Source organism: Mobula birostris, chromosome 7, assembly GCF_030028105.1.
Source record: "Mobula birostris isolate sMobBir1 chromosome 7, sMobBir1.hap1, whole genome shotgun sequence".
NCBI lineage: Eukaryota > Metazoa > Chordata > Chondrichthyes > Myliobatiformes > Myliobatidae > Mobula > Mobula birostris.
This window is the reverse complement of record NC_092376.1, coordinates 27,432,190-27,454,706: the sequence shown is the minus strand read 5'-3', so window position 1 is coordinate 27,454,706 and position 22,517 is coordinate 27,432,190. Positions and strand designations below refer to the sequence as shown.

At 42.9% G+C, this 22,517-nt stretch overlaps 1 protein-coding gene across 5 annotated transcripts in view; it reads left to right on the top strand.

Moving 5' to 3' along the window:
* Nucleotides 1–20,884, top strand: part of LOC140200068 (dicarboxylate carrier UCP2-like) — a 45,205-nt gene extending 24,321 nt beyond the window's left edge. For 3 of the 5 annotated variants that reach the window (XM_072262795.1, XM_072262797.1, XM_072262796.1), the window contains exons 4-8: nt 13,225–13,432; nt 15,144–15,341; nt 18,550–18,651; nt 18,735–18,915; nt 20,506–20,858. In XM_072262795.1, coding sequence (XP_072118896.1) covers nt 13,225–13,432; nt 15,144–15,341; nt 18,550–18,651; nt 18,735–18,915; nt 20,506–20,617 — 801 coding nt within the window. In that variant the 3' untranslated portion in view covers nt 20,618–20,858. Of the gene's footprint in view, nt 1–10,168; nt 10,581–13,224; nt 13,433–15,143; nt 15,342–18,549; nt 18,652–18,734; nt 18,916–20,505 lie in introns of those variants that run through there. The other 2 variants (XM_072262798.1, XM_072262794.1) reach the window with 2 other exon arrangements.
* Nucleotides 20,885–22,517: the final 1,633 nt, after the last annotated feature.

Here is a 22,517-nt window from a genome sequence, read left to right as displayed (position 1 = left end):
AACATAGAACACTGAGGAACAGTACAGGCACTCCAGCCCATGATGTTGTGCCAATCCTTCAACCTACTTGAAGATCAATCTAACCCTTCCCTCCTACATAGTCCTCTATCTTTGTCATCCATATGCCCATCTAAGTCTTTTAAGTGTCCCTAATGTCTCTGCCAGTGCAATCCATGCACCCACCAGTCTGTTTATCCTTCTAAATAAAAAGCTTGCCTCTCTTATTTTCCCCCATACTTTCCTCCAATCACCTTAAAAATATACCCTCTTGTATCAGCTGTTTATTCAGAAAAATCATTACACTGTGCATTAAGCTAGAATCAAGTAATACATTAACAACGCAGAATAAGGTGGAAAAGCTATCAAAAGAGTGCAGTGCACTACTACTACGACGACGTTGACTCAGGCCTAGGAGGCTGGCATCAGGCACGATGACGGACTCTCCACTTCTCCCTCTCCCTCATCAGTGTGTTCAGTTCATCTACACTAGCCGCGCCGCTGTATTCTAGGAGCGTGTTGACCATAGTCTTGGGAGGGTGCCCAGGGCTCATCCTCCTGTGCTTGGGCTCCCATATGATGGCTAGGCTGGCAGGTAGCTCGGGGCGGCGTAGACAGTGCCCCACTAGTTGCAGTCTTCTCACCTCGATTTTAGTGGTGAGCATCGGTAGGTCGTTATAGAGCTCGACGTTCGTCATGTGCTGTTGCCAACCCACGTCAAGAGCCATCCGGAGCATTCGTGTATAGCAACCATCTAGAGACTTTTGCATAGTCTTGGTGAATGTCTACCTCTTGCATCTGTACGTGAGAATGGACTCTATGACTGTTATGAAAATCCTCTTTTTAAGCCCTCTGGTCAGGTTCGACTTCCAGATTTCCTTCATGTCGTTCATAGCCCTCCACGCCAGTGCCTTCCGTATCTTTATGTCCTTCTCCGAACTCATCATTCTTGACCCGAGGTACTTGTAGTCAAGGACTTTCTTAATGGTATCATTCTTTACGATCTTGAGAGTACCATCGTCACAGTTAAACGCCATGTACTCTGTCTTTTTAGCGTGTGCAGTGCAGGTAAATGATAAAGTGCAAGATCATAACATGGTAGATTGTGAGGCCAAGGATCTATCTTGTTATAAAAGGGGGTTCATTCAGGAGTCTGACATCAATGGGATAGAAGCTATCCTTGAGCCCTGGTGGTACAGGCTTTCAAGCTTTTTTATCTTCTGCCTGATGGAAGGGGGGAGTAGAGAATGTTTGGGATGGGTAGGGTCTTTGTTTCTGCTGGGTGCTTTACTGAGATAGTGAGAAGTGTAGACAGTTCACAGAGATGGACAAAGACGCTGCATGTAAGAATCTAAATTGATTTGGAATCAACACCTCTGCTGTTGATGTAAGATGGTGACTTTGAGTTTGGTGGAGTGGTGTGACTGGATAGGAAGCTTCCTTAGTAAGCACCTTCCTACCTAAGAATAGGAGCAGGAAAGATTTCAGTCTGTTTTGCCATTCAAAAAAATCATGACTAATCTGATTTGCCTGCTTCCCAATTACTCAAAATCTGCCCCACAACATATTCACTGAAGTGACATTTTGGGCAAAACATTTTGAAGTTTCTCAACCTTCTGAGAAATGAAACTCCGGCCCCTCTCTAATGGACAATCATTTATTCTAACCTATCCTTTCTTGTTCTACATTTCTATTGGTATCTATTCAAGTAAGGCTTAGTCAGTCATTTCTTTAGCTTTTCCAGCAACAACTTTCATTAGCGTAGTATGAACGTGGAATGTGCCAAGCTGCTCATTTAACTAACAACTAGCCAAAGTAGGAGTATTGTGAACAATTTTGGGCACCTTATCTAAGAAAGGATGAGAGGCTCCAGTGGAGGTTCACAAGAATAATCCTGGGAATGAAAGGGTTACTCTATAGGGAGTGGTTGATGGCTCTGGGCCTGTACTCTCTGGGGTTTAGAAGAATGAGCGAGGAATCTCATTGAAACCAATTGGGTGTGGAGAGGATGTTTCCTATAGTGGGAGAATCTAGGACCAGAGTGCTCTGCCTCAGAGTAGAAGAATGTCCCTTTAGAACAGATGTGAAGGAAATTCTTTACCACTTTGTTGAGGCTATGTCATTGGGTATATTTAAAGTGGAGGTTCATGGTTTCTTGATTGGTAAGGACATCACAGGTTATGGGGAGAAGGCAGGAGAACGCGATGAGAGGGATAATAAATCAATTATGAAGGAGTGGCAGAGCAGACACGATGGGCTGAATGGCCTAATTCTGCTCCTATGTCTTGTGGTCTTGTGCTCAAAGCCACAGGCAGCATGATGAAAGTTCATCACTGCCCAGTGACCTGGATTCAATCCCACCATTTCACTGCCCAGTGACCCGGATTCAATCCCACCATTTCACTGCCCAGTGACCCGGGTTCAGTCTCACCATTTCACTGCCCAGTGACCTGGGTTCAATCCCACCATTTCACTGCCCAGTGACCCGGGTTCAATCTCACCATTTCACTGCCCAGTGACCCGGGTTCAGTCTCACCATTTCACTGCCCAGTGACCTGGGTTCAATCCCACCATTTCACTGCCCAGTGACCTGGGTTCAATCCCACCATTTCACTGCCCAGTGACCCGGGTTCAATCCCACCATTTCACTGCCCAGTGACCCGGGTTCAATCTCACCATTTCACTGCCCAGTGACCTGGGTTCAATCCCACCATTTCACTGCCCAGTGACCCGGGTTCAATCTCACCATTTCACTGCCCAGTGACCCGGGTTCAGTCTCACCATTTCACTGCCCAGTGACCTGGGTTCAATCCCACCATTTCACTGCCCAGTGACCTGGGTTCAATCCCACCATTTCACTGCCCAGTGACCCGGGTTCAATCCCACCATTTCACTGCCCAGTGACCCGGGTTCAATCTCACCATTTCACTGCCCAGTGACCCGGGTTCAATCCCACCATTTCACTGCCCAGTGACCCGGGTTCAATCCCACCATTTCACTGCCCAGTGATCCCGGATTCAATCCCACCATTTCACTGCCCAGTGACCCGGGTTCAGTCTCACCATTTCACTGCCCAGTGACCTGGGTTCAATCCCACCATTTCACTGCCCAGTGACCTGGGTTCAATCCCACCATTTCACTGCCCAGTGACCCGGGTTCAATCCCACCATTTCACTGCCCAGTGACCCGGGTTCAATCTCACCATTTCACTGCCCAGTGACCCGGGTTCAATCCCACCATTTCACTGCCCAGTGACCCGGGTTCAATCCCACCATTTCACTGCCCAGTGATCCCGGATTCAATCCCACCATTTCACTGCCCAGTGACCCGGGTTCAATCTCACCATTTTACTGCCCAGTGACCCGGGTTCAGTCTCACCATTTCACTGCCCAGTGATCCCGGTTCAATCTCACCATTTCACTGCCCAGTGACCTGGGTTCAATCCCACCATTTCACTGCCCAGTGACCCGGGTTCAATCCCACCATTTCACTGCCCAGTGGCCCGGGTTCAATCCCACCATTTCACTGCCCAGTGATCCCGGTTCAGTCTCACCATTTCACTGCCCAGTGACCCGGGTTCAATCTCACCATTTTACTGCCCAGTGATCCCGGATTCAGTCTCACCATTTCACTGCCCAGTGACCCGGGTTCAATCCCACCATTTCACTGCCCAGTGACCCGGGTTCAATCCCACCATTTTACTGCCCAGTGACCCGGGTTCAATCCCACCATTTCACTGCCCAGTGATCCCGGATTCAGTCTCACCATTTTACTGCCCAGTGACCCGGGTTCAGTCTCACCATTTTACTGCCCAGTGACCCGGGTTCAATCCCACCATTTCACTGCCCAGTGATCCCGGTTCAGTCTCACCATTTCACTGCCCAGTGACCCGGGTTCAATCCCACCATTTCACTGCCCAGTGACCCGGGTTCAATCCCACCATTTTACTGCCCAGTGACCCGGGTTCAATCCCACCATTTCACTGCCCAGTGATCCCGGATTCAGTCTCACCATTTTACTGCCCAGTGACCCGGGTTCAATCCCACCATTTCACTGCCCAGTGATCCCGGTTCAGTCTCACCATTTCACTGCCCAGTGACCCGGGTTCAATCCCACCATTTCACTGCCCAGTGACCTGGGTTCAATCCCACCATTTCACTGCCCAGTGACCCGGGTTCAATCCCACCATTTCACTGCCCAGTGACCCGGGTTCAATCTCACCATTTCACTGCCCAGTGATCCCGGTTCAGTCTCACCATTTCACTGTCCAGTGATCCCGGTTCAGTCTCACCATTTCACTGCCCAGTGATCCCGGTTCAGTCTCACCATTTCACTGCCCAGTGACCTGGATTCAATCCCACCATTTCACTGCCCAGTGACCCGGGTTCAATCCCACCATTTCACTGCCCAGTGACCTGGGTTCAATCCCACCATTTCACTGCCCAGTGACCCGGGTTCAATCCCACCATTTCACTGCCCAGTGACCCGGGTTCAATCCCACCATTTTACTGCCCAGTGACCCGGGTTCAATCTCAGCATTTTACTGCCCAGTGACCCGGGTTCAATCCCACCATTTTACTGCCCAGTGATCCCGGTTCAGTCTCACCATTTCACTGCCCAGTGACCCGGGTTCAATCTCACCATTTTACTGCCCAGTGACCCGGGTTCAATCGCACCATTTCACTGCCCAGTGACCCGGGTTCAATCCCACCATTTCACTGCCCAGTGACCCGGGTTCAATCCCACCATTTCACTGCCCAGTGACCCGGGTTCAATCCCACCATTTCACTGCCCAGTGACCCGGGTTCAATCCCACCATTTCACTGCCCAGTGACCCCGGTTCAGTCTCACCATTTTACTGCCCAGTGATCCCGGGTTCAATCCCACCATTTTACTGCCCAGTGACCCGGGTTCAATCCCACCATTTTACTGCCCAGTGACCCGGGTTCAATCCCACCATTTCACTGCCCAGTGACCCGGGTTCAATCCCTCTTGCTGTCATTCCATGAATATGTGGGTTTCATTTGGGTCCTCTAGTTTCATCCCACATTACAAAGCTGTATGGGTTAGGGTTAGTAAGTTTTGGGCATGGTATGTTGGTTAGTATGTTTTGGGCATGCTATGTTGGTTAGTAAGTTTTGGGCATGGTATGTTGGTTAGTATATTTTGGGCATGCTATGTTGGTTAGTATATTTTGGGCATGCTATGTTGGTTAGTAAGTTTTGGGCATGCTATGTTGGTTAGTATATTTTGGGCATGGTATGTTGGTTAGTAAGTTTTGGGCATGGTATGTTGGTTAGTATGTTTTGGGCATGGTATGTTGGTTAGTAAGTTCTGGGCATGGTATGTTGGTTAGTAAGTTTTGGGCATGGTATGTTGGTTAGTATATTTTGGGCATGGTATGTTGGTTAGTATGTTTTGGGCATGCTATGTTGGTTAGTATATTTTGGGCATGCTATGTTGGTTAGTATGTTTTGGGCATGCTATGTTGGTTAGTATATTTTGGGCATGCTATGTTGGTTAGTATGTTTTGGGCATGCTATGTTGGCGCTGAAGAACAGTGACACTTGTGAACTGCCCCAAGCACGTATTCGGACTGTGATCGCTGACGCAAATGGCATACTTCACTGGATGTTTTGATGTACATGTGACAAGTAAAGCTAATCTAAAGGTTTCTGGTCAATGACCTTTCATCGGAGGCAGTGAATTTTGAATGAGGTTACAGCCAAAGGCCTGTGAGTGACAGGCAGGAGAGACTGAATGACATAAATGGAGGTGATGCTGGATGAAAGAGTGCTGAAGGTGTGTAGAGATACAAAGCTTCCACTTCTGAAGAAGAGTCTCGGTCCGAGATGTCAACTGTTTGTTCATTTCTATGGATGCTGCCGGACCAGAGTTCCTCCAGCATTTTGTGTGTTTTGCTACAGTGGGTGGCTGGCTGCTCTCTATATTATTGATGCAATAAGCATAGGGAAACTAGATGCTTTGGCAAAGTCAACTACGTGCATTTCATTGGGAGAGGATATGTGGAAGTTTGGTGGGATGTGGAGAGAAGGGAAATTGAAGGAGACGCCAAGTCAGTCTGATGTGGAGGGTGTATCTGCTGATGGTTCAAATTTTAGGAGTTTGAATGTTTGGTTTTCTTTTCAGTTCACTGTAATTTAAAACCTGAAAATACACTAATGTTTGAGCAAATTGGGTATATTGGAATAATTTAGCCACATGATGCATCATTTTTATTTATCTTTGAATTGCTAGAAAATTAAAATAGGTATTGATGGCCATCTTTTTTCTCTCCAGTCCTGCTGAAGGGTCTCAGCCTGAAGCATCAACTATACTTTTTTTCCACAGATGCTGCCTGGCCGGCTGAGTTCCTCCAGTATTTTATGTGTTACATCTATTAAAAGCTGTTTTTATCCACATTTAAGATGCACCCAAACAGGTACTTGAATGAGTAAGCGTGAGAGGCATGGATTTAATGCAGGCGTTCTGCACAAGAGATTCTGCAGATGCTGGAAATCCAGAGTAACACATATAAAATGCTGGAGGATCTCGGCAGGTAAGGCAGTAACTATGGAGAGAAATAATCAGTCAATGGCTTTGCCTGAGACCGTTCATCAGTACTGATGAAGGGTATCAGCCTGAAACATCAACCATTTATTGCCCTCCATTGATCTGCTGAGTTCCTCCAGTATCTTGTGTGCATTATGTGGGATTAGTGTAGACAGATACTGTATGATAGTTAGCATAGACACAATGGGCTGAAGGATCTTAAATTGCTTAGTTGTACTCTTCTGCCTGTAAGTATTGTGCAAAGGAAAACATAACTGGGAGCATGGGACATCCTGCGAGCAGAATGAACCAACACTAAACGAGCTACCTCGTCTAATCTGTTGAAAGAATTCAGTGGGTTGAGCAGTATCTGGCTTTGGTTGAAACTCAATGTTGAAACATAGAAACACAGAAAATAGGTGCAGGAGTAGGCCATTCGGCCCTTCGAGCCTGCACCGCCATTCAGTATGATCATGGCTGATCATCCAACTCAGAACCCTATACCAGCCTTCCCTCCATACCCCCTGATCCCTTTAGCCACAAGGGCCATATCTAACTCCCTCACTTCCTTTCTTCCACAAATGCTGTTCGACCTGCTGAATTCCTTCAGCAGATTGCTTGTTGCTCCAGATTCCAGCATCTGCAGTGTCCAAGCTTGTATCTCAGTTCTGACTAATTTTAATTGCAGTTTCCTTTGGTAGATGCCTCAGTTTGGTATGTTCCTAAATTCAGCATTTGGTAAACTTAGTTTTGGTTGTTCCCTAACATGAGAAAAATCCACACAGTATAGTATAAACACAAGAGATACTGCAGATGCTGGAAATCCAGAGCAAAGCTGGAGGAACTCAGCAGATCAGGCAGCATCCATGGAGAGGAATAGTCTATGTTTGATCATTAGGGTCTCTGCCCGAAACGTTGACTCTTTATTCATTTCCACTGATCTGCTGAATTCCTCCAGCATTTTGTGCAAGTAGTATAATACTTCCCTTTCCAGAAGGACAGTTTTGCACCCTTTAAGATGTTGGGAAAGATTTGTAACTTGGGCTGAGGATGTTGTTGTTGAGTGGCTCGCCGAGCTGCAGCTTCGAATGAAATGTTGGTGATCTACATTGTTCGTCTTTTGTGTCCCAGTGGTCCCCAACCACCGGGCTGCGAGCCTGTGCTACCGGGCCGCGCGGAAGCGATATGATTTGGCGATATGAAATGATACGAGTCGGCTGCACCTTTCCTCATTCCCTGTCACGCCCACTGTTGAACTTGAACACCTCACCCCTGCTGGTCGGCTGGTCCGCAAGAATGTCGTCAATATTAAACCGGTCCGCGGTGTGCAAAAGGTTGGGGACCCCTGCTATAGATCACCAACATTTCATTCGAAGTTGCACTGATGGTGTTGCCTAGCTGGGTAGTGAAACGTTTGCAAACATAGTCCCATCAACATGCACCCAGACCTTAGTCCTCCATACCCCTCCCATCCATGTACTTATCCAAACTTCTCTTAACTGTTGAAATTGAACCCGTATTCACCATTGCTGCTGGCAGCTTGTTCCACACTCTTCGATGAGTGAAGAAGTTTCCCCTCGCGTTCCCCTTAAACATTTAATCTTTCACCCTTAACTCATGACTTCTAGTTCTAGTCTCATCCAACCTCAGTGGTAAAATCCTGCTTGCATTTACCCTATCTATACTCATAATTTTGTATAAAACTATCAAATTTCCCCTTGTTCTCCTATGCTCCAGGGTATAGAGCCCTGACCTATTCAACGTTTCCCTATAACTTGGGTCCTTACATCTTGTAAATTCTCTCTTCACGCAGTCAATCTCATCCTCAATGTTTCAATATGCATGTGATACATAAATTAACCAGAATTTGTCTGAACAAGGAAGTGGTCTGTCTATTTATCTGCAGTCTTTTGGTAAGATTCTAGTGTTTAGTGTGTTGCTATGACAAGGATTTGTTTGCTTAAGTGGGGATTTTTTTTCTCTTTTGTTTCCCATGAAGATTGAAGTTGTTGGATGATTGTTGATCTGCAAGCAGTTTTGTACTTTGCTGTGTGTGCATTTCCATGGGAGACTGAGGAAAAACTGGCCTGTCTCAGCCACCAGTCTGGGCGCCATTTGCTGTCTACTCCTGTCCCCAATCATGTTGAAATTGAGATGGTCACTGCCCTTTGCTGACACAGAATAATCATTGTTTTGAGGGCTGAAGAAAAGCCAAGTATGGGAGTATTTTGGTTCCTATTTCTGCTGTCAACAGCTAATACTGGATCATCATATTGTGGCTAATATTTGTGACCCTTCAGAAAAGCATCACAGCACATGCTCTTGACCAGAATACCAGGGTAGACCTAGTGAGTGAATGGAATTCCTAGGCACAGCTTGCAGAAAAGTGGGCATCTATTTTGGTGCCGGAAGTGAGATGACACTTGCAGACTGCCCAGCACAATCGTCGACTATTTGTTTTGACGCAAAATGATGCACTTCACTATGTTTCAATGTACAAAAAGTTTAACTTTATCTTTCTCTCCAGTGACGCTTAGCCTGGAAACTGGGCCAATACAATCCGGAATTCTCATTGATAGGATGGTAATATTTTTTTAAAATTGCCATCACTGCATCCACATCAAATTGGAATTAAACCTTGTACCATGCAGATTAATTTATTTCACAGAAGGAGAATTGTGGGGGGGTGGGGGGGTGTTGGGGAGGATGCCCTCAATGGAACAGTTGCATGAAGCAAGAGTTGATTGTGTTTGCAATCTGCATCCAGTTTATGGAGAGTCGACGAATGCTAAAACTGCCTAGAAAGTGGAAGAATTTTCCCCTAATGTCTGCGTATAGAAACCTTGTGAAAGTAAAACATTTTTGTATCTATTTTGCCTAAGAATAACTAGCGACCTCCGAGGACTAAACTGTATAATACCCTAATGAGAGATTAACATTAGCAATTCATTTTAATATAGAAGGTATATAGGAAGTAACTCGTACAATACTATATTAGATTTTAAACATATTATCTGTAAATCCCTTCATGTCAATTGTAATTTAAAAAATTGTTTTAACTGAGACTGTGGGTATTTTCCTTGCTTCCCTTCAGTTCCAATCAGGTCATTGGGTTCGTATAAAACTGCTAGACAGGGTTAACCACAATATGTTTATCTAATTTGGTGTTCTAATTGCTGCTGCCTGCACAGGACACACATGACTAATAATAGATTTGAATTTACACCCTTTTCTGAATTGTCTGTTGGAACTAACAAGGTTACCTCATTTAACTGACTTTGGCCAAAATTATCTCCTTTTGAATGGTCATGACATTTTAACCCATGATTACTACTTGATTTTAAGATGGCAGACATGGTTTTGTATCTGGTTAACAGTCAGCTCCTATCCTCCTAAAGCTGGCATGTTTAGTTACAGCTGGGCTTTATTCTGTGTAACAGATAGATGTTTTATGTTTGTGTGTGCGGCCCACTGTGTGAAGTTGGGTTGGGATTTCCAGCATTTCCTTTCTACAAGAGAAAGCAACCTGTCTGTGTATCACAGCTAACCCTTCTGTCGAGAACAGACTCTATTTTGGCGCTCTACTTACATGATCTATTTTTCCCAGCCAGCTCCAGAACTACAAACCAGCAGGGTCTGTCAGTAGGAGATCCTAACTGGCTGAATTGACTTGCTCCTCTGTGTGCTGGGTCCGGTATGGAAACACCAAAGCCCAGGAGTGGAGAAGCCTACAAAAAGCAGTGCGTACGGCCTGGTCCATCGCAGGAAAAGCCCTCCCCACCATTGAGCACATCTACAAGAAAGCAGATCTATCATCATTTATCTCCATCCTGGACATGCTCTCTTCTGGCTGCTACCATCAGGAAGGAGGTATAGGAGCTTTAAGTCCCACACCAGCAGGTTCAGGAACAGTTGGCTACCGACAGCCATCAGGCTCCTGAAGCAGCACGGATTTCTTCACTCACTTCAACACTTGACTGATTCCACAACCTATGGACTCACTTTCAAGAACTCTACAGCTCACGTTCTCAGTATTTATTTACTTGTTTATTATTATTTGTTGTTGTATTTGCAGTGTGCCTTTTGCACGTTGGTTGTTTGTCAGTCTTTGTGTGTAGTATATCATTCATTCTATTGTATTTCTTGTTTCCTGTGAATGCCTGCAAGACAATGAATCTCAGGGTTGTATATGGTGATATACATCATATGTACGAGGGGTGATTGATAAGTTCGTGGCCTAAGGTAGAACGGATCAATTTTAGAAAACCTAGTGCATTTATTTTTCAACATAGTCCCCTCCTACATGTACACACTTAGTCCAGCGGTCGTGGAGCAGACGGATCCCTTCTTTGTCAAAGTGGTCCTCAGCACAGGTGATTGATAAGTTTGTGGCCTAAGGTAGAAGGAGGTGAGTTATTAACTTCAAACTTTCTGCATTACCACACTAAGAGTTGAACTGCACGTGCATGTAACGAGAGTGTCTTGGACCTCCAGGTGGTCCACAGCAGGGGTGACTGATAAGTTCGTAGCCTAAGGTAGAAGGAGATGAGTTATACAGCTCTCGTTACATGCACGTGCAGTTCAACACTTTGAGTGATTATGCAGAAAGTTTGAAGTTAATAACTCATCTCCTTCTACCTTGGGCCACAAACTTATCAATCACCTCTGCTGTGGACCACTTTCTGGAGGCCCAAGACGCCGACTTCTACAAAGAAGGGATCCGTATGCTCCATGACCGCTGGACTAAGTGTGTAAATGTAGAAAAAATAAATATGCTAGGTTTTCTAAAATTGACTCCTTCTACCTTAGGCCACAAACTTATCAATCACCACTCGTATTTTGATAATAAGTTTACTTTTGAACTTTGAATTTTTCATACTCCGAACTAATTACCCAAAATGAATCTACTCTTCCATGTAACCTGCAAACTCTCTACAAGATCTATCCGCAGCAAATTTAAAATGTGTTAAATCTGCCGGCGAGCAGTTTATAATTGGTGCATTTTGGTGACACTTGGATCATTGCAGGTCATTCAACTTTGCAGTGACTGACTGCAGCCTTCTCTGCATCTGATGCCAGCATAATGTGTTAAAATGTGAACCCATCTATTGTCAAGCATTTGCCCAGCATTGCTCCAGCAAGGAAACATTGAAGAAATGGCAGTATGTGCTGTGTGAGATCTGTTTCTACTGAGGTTAGAACATTTCTACTGCATTTGCCTTGTAACAAAAGATATTAGCGATGTTTATGGATCACTGACTTTGGATCTGCAAGAGCTGAACAAATCGAAGGAAAACCGTGTGAACTGCAGAGGAAAGGAATTACAATGCTCTCCAAATTGAGCAATGAACTTGGCTTGGGGCTGGCTAGACTGGAGAATATCCACTCTTCTTTTCCAACGTGGTACGAAAGCTGTTGTTGGCAGCTTGGCTGTGATCTGCAGGGGAATTGGAATAGGTGGGGAAAACATTTCTCTACAGCCTCTGCAACAGAAAAGTACCAGTTGTGTGTTGCCACCATAGAAATGCCTTTGGAAACTTGGGGCCTTTACTTTGTGTAACACAGCTCTAATAGTTTCCACGGGAAATGCCTGATTTTTCTCTTTTAGACCTGGGTTTACTATTGTTCTGCTAGGCTATGGTGTCTAATTTTACTTTATGCATCTCCTTCATATTTGGTGGTTCTTAATTCTTTTATCAACCTATTTGTAAACTTGTTGAATCAAGTTCAGAAAACACCAATGGTAACTTCGCAGGACCAATGCTTCAAGGGAGGAGCACATGATACATCCAGGATATTAGAAACTTCTGCCTCTTCAGAGGCTCAATTTGGAACTTCTTAATGATGTTAATGGTGTATTAGTGTTTAGAGCAGAGTGCCCAAATTGTATTTGAGCTGGCAGGAGGTTAATTAATGTTTTAAAAGTGATAAAGAGATGTTTTAGATATTGACTGGGTGTTAGAAAATTGTCTGGAGCTAATGAGCAAAAATAATTTCAATCCAGTCAAACATTAGAGAAAAGACTTGTTTTCCCATCGCCCATCGAATTTGTACTGATTCTTGGCCATTCCTATTTGCCTGTAACTTGTTCTCTTGTACCTTAGTCTATGAATTTTGAAAAAGAATTGCCATTGTTGTTTGCTCGTAGAGTAAGGGAGCAATGGAAGCAAGCTAACTCATCCATGCCGATCATGGTGGCCACCGAGCTAGTTCCATTTGCCCAGTGTGGCCCATATCCCTCTAGACCCTCTTATCCATGTACTTGTCCATGTATAAAAGCTCTTGTACCAATGTGAACAAATGATCCCATTTTTAAAGTCCAACACTGGTGCATCATTGAAAATATCAGGATCTGGCTTCAAGCAAGTTTCATGTGAAAGGCCCTGAAATGTAATTTGAAATCTGGCCCTCTCCTCATAATATCACATACACCATGGCTCCAAACTGGAAGCTTGAATTCATTTACAACTAACTATCAGGTTATGAATAAATACTGCACGTTATAATTTTTCTAATAATAATTGTTTTTTTTTAATCTTGGTAGACCGAAATGTATGCCAAGAGTGATGAGTAGTTTGCAGCTAAATTTGTAACGGATTAAGTGATTGTACAAGATGCTAATAAATAACATGAAAAATTATCCAGTCAAAGTGAAATAATTTTTATAATCCACAGATTCAAGGAGAATCCAAATCTGTGCACAGTGTGACTCCTGTGAAGTATAGGGGGGTCTTTGGTACCATAGCTACAATTGTGAGGACTGAAGGGGTGAGAAGTCTCTACAATGGCTTAGTGGCTGGTCTTCATCGTCAGATGAGTTTCTCTTCTGTTCGCATTGGGCTTTATGATTCTGTTAAACTCTTCTACTCCAATGGATCTGACAGTAAGTATGTACTGAACTGGTAAATTAGTGTATTAATATCAAGTACTGGGGTACAGTGAAAAGGATTGCTTTGCCTGCCATCTATAGTGTCTAGATTTCTGTTGTAAAACAAAATCAGTGCATGAATAATAGTAGTAGATTTCAGGAAGACCCAGTGAATAAATAGCCGGACATTTGGGAAGTTGCTCAGTTGCTGGGGTGAGAAAAATGAAGGAAAAAATATATAAAATTGTATATAAAAACGTATACTGCAATTTTGCAATAGTGCAATTTTAAAGGAAGAGATCTGGGGCTACACGGACATTTTCTGGGGAGGGAAGGAAATTTGGAGGGGCAGCTAGACAAATGTTTTCTACATAACAATGATGGAGATTCAGTTGGAGCATTATAGGCCGTACCGATTGCCCAGCTGTGGGAAGGATGTCCATAGGCCGGAAAGGGCATAGGAAAGCTCCCATGAGGATGATAGTGGATAGGCTGGGACTATTTTCCATTGGGAATCAAAGACTGAGGGGTGACCTTGCAGAAAGACCGTACAAAATCGTGAGGGTGTAGACTAGACTAGAAGACATAGATTTAAAGGGGGCCTGTGAGGCAAGTCTTTACACATGGAGGGTGGTCAATATGTCGAACAAGTGGCCGGAGGAAATGGAAGAAGTGGGCACAATTAGAATGTTTAAAAGATTTTGGACAGGTTTATGGACAGGAAAGCTTCAGTGGGACATGGGCTAAGTGCAGACAAATGGAACTAGCTTGGGTAGGCAGTTTGGTTGGTATGGACAAGCTGGGCTGAAGTTTACAATTTTGAATTCAAAAGCAACAGCATCACGGTTAAAGTTTGTAAATCACATCCACTGTTCAGTCCAGTTCTGGGAGGATTACATGTGAGGAAAGATATTGAAATTTTGGTAGAAGTAGATCTGTAGTAATATGGTACCTCTGATGGGAATAAGACAATTATAGCAGATGAACCAATAATGGAATTTTCTAATATTTGAATAAACAGGCATATGCAGATCTGAGATGACTGATAAGAATTTAGAAGAAAGATGAGCTACATTTTTATTCAGCTATTTGTGCATCTGCTTTCTGAAATGCAAACACAGATCACTCTCATACAAAATAGAATTAAAATTAAAGTGAAAAGGGAAAAATAAACAGGGCTACAGAGAAGTAGGTTTATTTGTTTCTATCAGTTGAAAATGGGTGTTGTTGCATAGGACTCAGAAATTCTATGTCACTCTAGAGCACTCTTTCCCTTTTCTCATAATCGATCTAGTTGATATTGGTTCCAATAACTTCAGCCACAACCTTTGAGCATAGAATGAGGAATCATCTGATAGAAATATATCAAATCATGGGGGGCAATGTACAGTTTTCTCGTCAGGGTTGGAATAAGGAACTGGAGGGCATAGGTGTAAGGGAGAGTCTTAATAGGAACCTGAGGGGCAATTGTTTCACCTAAAGGGTGATCAGTATATGGAATGAGCTGCCAGAGGAAGGAGTTGACAGGTAATTAACATTTAAAAGACACTTGGCCAAATATATGAATAGGAAAGGTTGAGAAGGACGTGGGGCAAATATGGGCAAAGAGGGATAGCTTGGATGGGCATCTTGGATGGCGTGGACCAGATGTGCTGAAGGGCTGGTTCCTTGACTCAACTCTACTATGATAAAGCTGGTATTGAGAATTTGTAAATTTTTCATCCAGCTATCTCCATTGGATGCCGCCTGCTTGCTGGATGTACGACAGGAGCCATGGCAGTCACCTTGGCACAGCCTACCGATGTGGTGAAAGTAAGGTTTCAAGCGCAAGCAAACCTAACTGGTGTGACTAAACGCTACAGCGGGACATTGAATGCTTACAGAACAATTGCCAAAGAAGAAGGAGTTAAAGGATTATGGAAAGGTCTGTGAAATTCTCATTCTGTAGCAATGAGATGTTTTAATCAACTAATCAGTTCACATTTGACAGCTATCAATGGCATGTAGAAAAGTGAGAACTCCTGGGGCCCATTACTGGTGCAGAAAAGGATTATCAATGTGGTCCTCAAAGTGAACAATACTCCCCTTTTTGAAATAAAATTTTGGTGTGCCCTCTCCCAGAAGAAAACACAAATGTAGATGAGATGTTTATTACTGATTTAGATAAGGCAGTAAAATGGATCAGTATATTTGTCGATGACACTAAAATTGAGGGAGCAGCGGACAGAGGATGGCTATCAAAGTTTGCAGTGTGATCTCTACCTGGGAAACTACCTGGGAAAATGGGCTGAAAAATGGCAGAAGGAACTTACATGTGGACAAGTGTGAGGTGTTGCATTTTGGAAGGACAAACCAAGGTAGGTCTTGCACAGTGAGTGGTAGGGCATTGAGGAACATGGTAGAACAGGGGAATCTGGGAATACAGGTCCATAATTCCTTTAAAGTTGCATCATAGGTAAACAGGGTTGGAAAGAGCTTTTGGCACATTGGTCTTAATCAGGGCACTGAGTACAGGAGTTGGGATGTTATATGAAGTTGTATATTCCTAAATCCTTTTTTGACTCTCTGGACTCTATTTTATCCTCCTACATATGGAAAAATGAACATCCTCGATTGAATAAAGTCCATCTCTAGAAAGTTAAAAAGAATGGAGGTTTAGTTTTACCAACTTTTAGGTCTTATTACTGGACAGCTAATATATGGAATCTCACGTTTTGGTTATACTATATTAACCACGAGGACTGTCCGGGTGGGTTTCTTTAGAAGCTAACTCGGTTAATAAATTTTCTATTATATCCCTATTGGGATCTTCACTTCCTTTATCTTTAAGTAAGATAACTGAAAATGTGGTAGTCAAACATACTTTAAGGATTTGGATACAATTTAGAAAACACTTTGGTTTATTGAGATTCTCCCTTTCTAGTCCCATTTTTTAAAATTATTTTTTTAAGCCCTCTATGACTGATGTAGTCTTTAAACAATGGGAAAGATTGGGCATTACATGCTTCCGGGATCTGTTTGTGAGAGGAAGTCTTTCTTTGTTTGAACAATTGTCAACTAAATATAGTTTATCAAAAGCCTATTTTTTTCGGTACTTACAAATTAGAGATTTTCTGCGATCTCAATTATATACATTTCCTAATAGACCTGATAAGAACATATTAGATGAAATTCTTAATATGAAACCATTCTATAATGGTTCAATATCCAATATTTATGATATGTTGTTGGGAATGGGAAATGATTCTTTAGACAAGATCAAAAATATTTGGGATCAAGATTTACAGACCTCAATTTCTGAAGAAATTTGGAATGAGATTTTTAAATTGGTTAATACTTCTTCGATATGTGCTCATCATTCCCGCCTAAAATTTAAAGTGGTTCATAGGGCTTATGTGACCAAGGATAAGTTATCTCATTTTTATATGGATATATCTCCCTACTGTGATAGGTGTGACAATGGACAAGCTTCACTTATTCATATGTTTTGGACGTGCCCAAGTCTTGGAAAATATTGGAAGGAAGTATTCCAAACTTTTTCTGTACTCTTTAAAGTAAATTTTAGGCCTAATCCTTTGACTGCCCTATTTGGTATTGTTGGAAGCAAAGATATTATTTTCAAGACATCTGATTTGCACATTCTGGCCTTTATCTCTCTTATGACTAGAAGGGTGCTTTTGTTTAAATGGGAGGATGCTGTTCCGCCTAACCATGCTCAGTGGTTACGGGATGTTATGGCATACCTAAATTTAGAAAAGATTCGTTGTTCAATTTCTGAATCTAACCAAGATTTTCAAAATTTGTGGGGGCCGTTTTTAAATTATTTTCATAATCTTTGACTTCTTGTTAAAGTATAAAAGTTGGTTAATAGTATATTTTCTTATCTGATAAGTTTTTTTTTCCCAAACAGCTTCGACTTTGGTAGTGGGTGTAAATCCGTTTTTTAAATAAAATTGTTTGTATTCTAATGTACCAATTAATCTAATCCATATGAATATAGAGTAAGGAGTTCGTTAATGCGATTCAATATACTGTATCTGGTATTATTTTTTTTTGTTTTATACTATGTATTCTCTCGAACTCTGTATTCTTCTATATAGAAATCAATAAAAAATATTGGAAAAAGAAAAAGAAAGAAGTTGTATAAGATGTTGGAGAGGCCAAATTTAGAGTATTGTGTGCTGTTCCAGTTGCCTACCTACAGGAAGGGTACTAATAAGCTTGAAAGAGTACAGAAAAAATGTACAAGGATTTTGCTGGGACTTGAGAACTTGAGTTGTAGGGAAAGGTTGGATAGGTTAGGACTTTATTTCCTAGAGTGTAAGAGAAATGGGTGAGATTTGATAAATGCATTCAAAATTGAGGTGTGTACAGGGTGAATACATGCAGGCTTTTTCCCTGAGGTTGGGTGAGACTAGAACTAGAGGGTGTATGCAAAAGGTAAAATAGTTAAGTGGAATCTGAGGGGGAACTTCTTCACTCAGAGTGGTAAGAGTATGGAGTGACCTGGGTTCAACTGTAATGCTTAAGAGAAGTTTGAATAAGTACATGGACAAGAGAGGTGCAGAGGGCTATGGTCTGGTGCAGGTGTATAAGACTAAGCAGAGGACCAGGTCTGCATGTACTAAATGGGCCAAAAGGCTTGTTTCTGTGCTGTAGCATTCTATGACTATAAAATATCTAGGCTGATGAAGATGTTAGGACATGTCATGGATTGAATACAAAATCTTCTAATTTATAGTTTACTGCTTAATACAAGGCTTTTAGATCCTCATCCAGAAGTGGACACATTTCCTTGTAAAGCCTGTGTTGATCTCTTTAATAGTTTTGCAGGACCATTATTTAATTCAATACACAAAACAAAGAGTACAATTCAATATACACTCTTGTACTTCCTTCCCCATTCCAATGTTTGGTCTGAACATCTTGACCATGTCTGTGTGCTTTCATGCATTGAGTTGCTCCCACATAATTGGCCGATTGGATATTTGCATTAACAAACAGGTGTACCTAATAAAGTGGCCATTGAGTGTACATTGACTAGACTTGACAATAAGGACTTTCTATCTATATTGAAAGAGGTGCTTCAAAGGGATTTTCCACTGTCTTTAAAGTGCATATTTTTTTTACAGGTGCTTTGCCAAATATTGCTCGTAATTCCATTGTGAATTGTGCAGAACTGGTCACTTATGACTTGTTCAAGGATGCAATTTTAAGATATAATCTCATGACTGGTAAGCGATGCACCATTAGTGATTCTAAAAGACTCAATTATTTTTAATTGAGGCAAAGTAGTAATTTGATATTTTATTTCCAGATAACCTTCCTTGCCACTTTTCTGCTGGTTTTGCTGCTGGATTCTGCACGACCATTGTTGCTTCACCTGTTGATGTTGTGAAGACACGATACATGAACTCTACTCCTGGCCAGTACAGCAGCGCTATTAATTGTTCCTTTACCATGCTGCGAAAGGAGGGCTTGACAGCCTTTTATAAAGGGTAACCATTCTATTCCATAAGCACAAAATACTCTGCAGATGCTGGAGTCAAAGCAACACTCACAACACGTTGGAGGAACTCAGCAGGTCGGGCAGCATCCGTGGAAACGATCAGTCGACGTTTCGGGCCGGAACCCTTCGTTAGGACTGAAGAGGGAAGGGGCAGAGGCCCTATAAAGAAGGTGGGGGGAGGGTGGGAAGGAGAAGGCTGGTAGGTTCCAGGTGAAAAACCAGTAAGGGGGAAGATGAAGGGGTGGGGGAGGGGAGGCAGGGAGGTGATAGGCAGGAAAGGTGAAGGATAGGGAAAAACACAATGGGTAGTAGAAGGAGGCAGAACCATGAGGGAGGTGATAGGCAGCTGGGGGAGGGGGTAGAGTGAAACTGGGATGGAGGAAAGGAGGGGGAGGGAATTACCGGAAGTTGGAGAATTCAATGTTCATGCCAAGGGGCTGGAGACTACCCAGACAGCATATGAGGTGTTGCTCCTCTAACCTGAGTTTAGCCTCATCATGGCAGTAGAGGAGGCCATGTATGGACATATCCAAATGGGAATGTGAAGCAGAGTTGAAGTGGGTGGCAACTGGGAGATCCTGTCTGTTGTGGCAGATGGAGTGGAGGTGCTCGACGAAGCGGTTCCTGACAAAGGGTCCCGGCCTGAAATGTCAACTGTACCTCTTCCTATAGATGCTGCCTGGCCTGCTGTGTTCACCAGCATTTTTTTGTGTGTGTTACCAGGTAATTAGAACCCCTTTGTGATATTGGATTACCTGACAAAGTTGCCATCAATTAAATTTATCTTCCTGTTTGGGTTGAATCAGATCTTCTCTTGAAACCTGAAATAGGCTAATGGCCTAATGATGATTTTTGTGCCATTTTTTTGATGCTTACTACCCCATTTCTGCGCTTGCTAGTCCTGGGTTTCTGCTACTCCTTCACACTGACCTCTCATCCTTCCTCCTTCCCCTACCAGTCCCACCCAATCCATAAACTGCAGTATCACTGCACTGATACATTCTGGCAACACACATGAAAGTTGCTGGTGAACGCAGCAGGCCAGGCAGCATCTCTAGGAAGAGCTACAGTCGACGTTTCGGGCCCAGACCCTTCAGTTAGTCCTGACGAAGGGTCTCGGCCCGAAACATCAACTGTACCTCTTCCTAGAGATGCTGCCTGGCCTGCTGCGTTCACCAGCAACTTTTATGTGTGTTGCTTGAAATTCCAGCATCTGCAGATTTCCTCTTGTTTGCAGATACATTCTGCTCTGCTTGTTCATCTCCGTTGTGCCTTGCATTGGCTCTGCCCATAATTTTCTTGCTAGCTGCTTCTTCAATGCACTGAATTGTCTGATTTAGTATCACAAAAGCAAACAAACTAAATTTGAGGATTTAACATAAGTGAATAGTGAGGCTTGATAGCAAATCTATTATGTCGTAACAAGTTTAATCCGTGCATGGGGGTAAGGCAGGGAGAAATGTAGACAATTGTAATTTCCATAACTACTGACAATTTAATTTTACAGGTGCTTGTTTATAAGGGAGACTATTCTCAATCACTTAAGACAATTCTAAATTTATTATTTCATTTTTGACAGGTTCATGCCCTCCTTCCTGAGGCTGGGCTCATGGAATGTGGTGATGTTCGTCTCCTATGAACAGCTGAAACGTGCAATGATGTTGGCCAAGCAGTCCTGGGAATCTCTTTGATACTTTCTACACATGATGACAGATAGTATACATACTGAATTCCTTTAAATAGTGTATGAATTTTGTGGATATGGATCTTTTAAAGGATTTGTGATATGATGCTGTTGCAGGTCAATAGTAATGTACCATAATCATGTAACTTATAAATTCTTTGAACCAAGAGCTTGTGATTTTTTAAAATATACTGTATATGGTGAATAAAGATGATTTCTAGTATCTATTATGGAATAGTGAAGCAAAATTAATGATTAATCTCAGATGTACAGCATAGTTCTAGGGCCTCTTTGACCCATGTCTATGCCCTGCTCATTCAACAACCTGGCCAGATGCTCTTAAATGTTGTGACTGCTCTTACCTCTACCATCTCCTCTGGCAGCTTTTTTCCAGGTACAACTACCTTGTCTTTGTCGAGTGGGTGAATTACTCATCGGATCCCTTTAAACCTCCTTCCTCTTGCCTTAAACATATTCCCCTCTAGTTTTATTAGACACTCCTACCATGGGAAACAGACAATGGCTATCTACTGTCTCTCATAATTTTAATATAGTTTTATCATATCACCTGTCAAACTCCATTGCTCCAAGTAAAGTAGACCTTGCCTATCCAATTTTCTGATCATAACTAAAGTCCTTCAATTCGGCGACACCCTTGAGAACCTTTTCTGCATCTTGTTTATTTCAATCACAACCTTCCAATATTCCAGGTGCAGCCTATCCAATAGTTGTACACACTGCCTTGATTGATGAAAGCAAGAATGCCATACAGAAACAAAGTCTGCAGATGCTGGAAATCCAAAGCAACACAATACTGGAGGAACTCAGCAGGTAATGCAGCATCTATGGATGTTTTGGGCAGAGACTGTTCAGGACTGAAAAGGAAGTGGGGGGAAGACACCAGAATAAAAAAATAGGGGGAGGGGAAGAAGGATAGCTGGAAGGTGATGGGAGAAACCAGGTGGGCAGGAAAGATTAAAGGACTGGAGAAGGAATCTGATAGGGGAGGGCAGTGGACCATAGGAGAAAGTGAAGGAGGAGGGGACCCAAGAGGAGGTGATAGGCAGGTGAGAAAAGGTAAGAGACTAGAGTGAAGAATAGAAAAGTGGAGGGGGAAGAAAAATTATTTTTACTGGTGGAGGCATGTTGGAATGGGAATTGGAATTAAAATGTTTGGCCACTGGGAAGTTCTGCTTTTGGTGGATGGAGTGGAGGTGCTCAACAAAGCGGTCCCCTAATTTATGCTGGATTTCACTGATGCAGAGGAGGCTGCATCGGGTGCACTGCACACAATAGGCAACCCCAGCAGATTTGCAGGTGAAGTGTTGCCTCACCTGGAAAGAATATTTGGGCCATACGATTTCCTCATCACCCCGTCTGTGTGTTCCCATTTTCAGAGAACTAGGTATTTGTACCCCAAGGTCTCTTTGTTCAACAACACTCACCCAGGCCTTGCCACACACGATGCAAGTCCTGCCCTGGTTTAACTTTGCTAAAAGCATCACTTCACATTTGTCTGAGATAAATTCCGCCTGCCATTCACTTGTCCACTTTCCCAGTTGACCTTTATACAATTGTAACCTTGGTCCTGCTTCACTGTCCATTATACCACCAATTTTGAAGTCATCTGAAAACCTACTAATCATACTACTTGCTGTTTTATCCAAACCATTGATATACATGACACACAAAACACCTAGTGATCAGTCTGGTACACCATTGGTTTCAGGCCTCCACTACCACCCTCTGCCTCCTATCACCATGTCTACTTTGTATCCAGTTGGCTAGTTCATCCTGGATCCCATGTGTTCTAACCTTCTGAACCACCCTACGATGTGGGATCTTGTCAGACACCTTGCTAAAGTCCAGGTAGACAACATCTAATGCACTTCCCTCATCAATCCTCT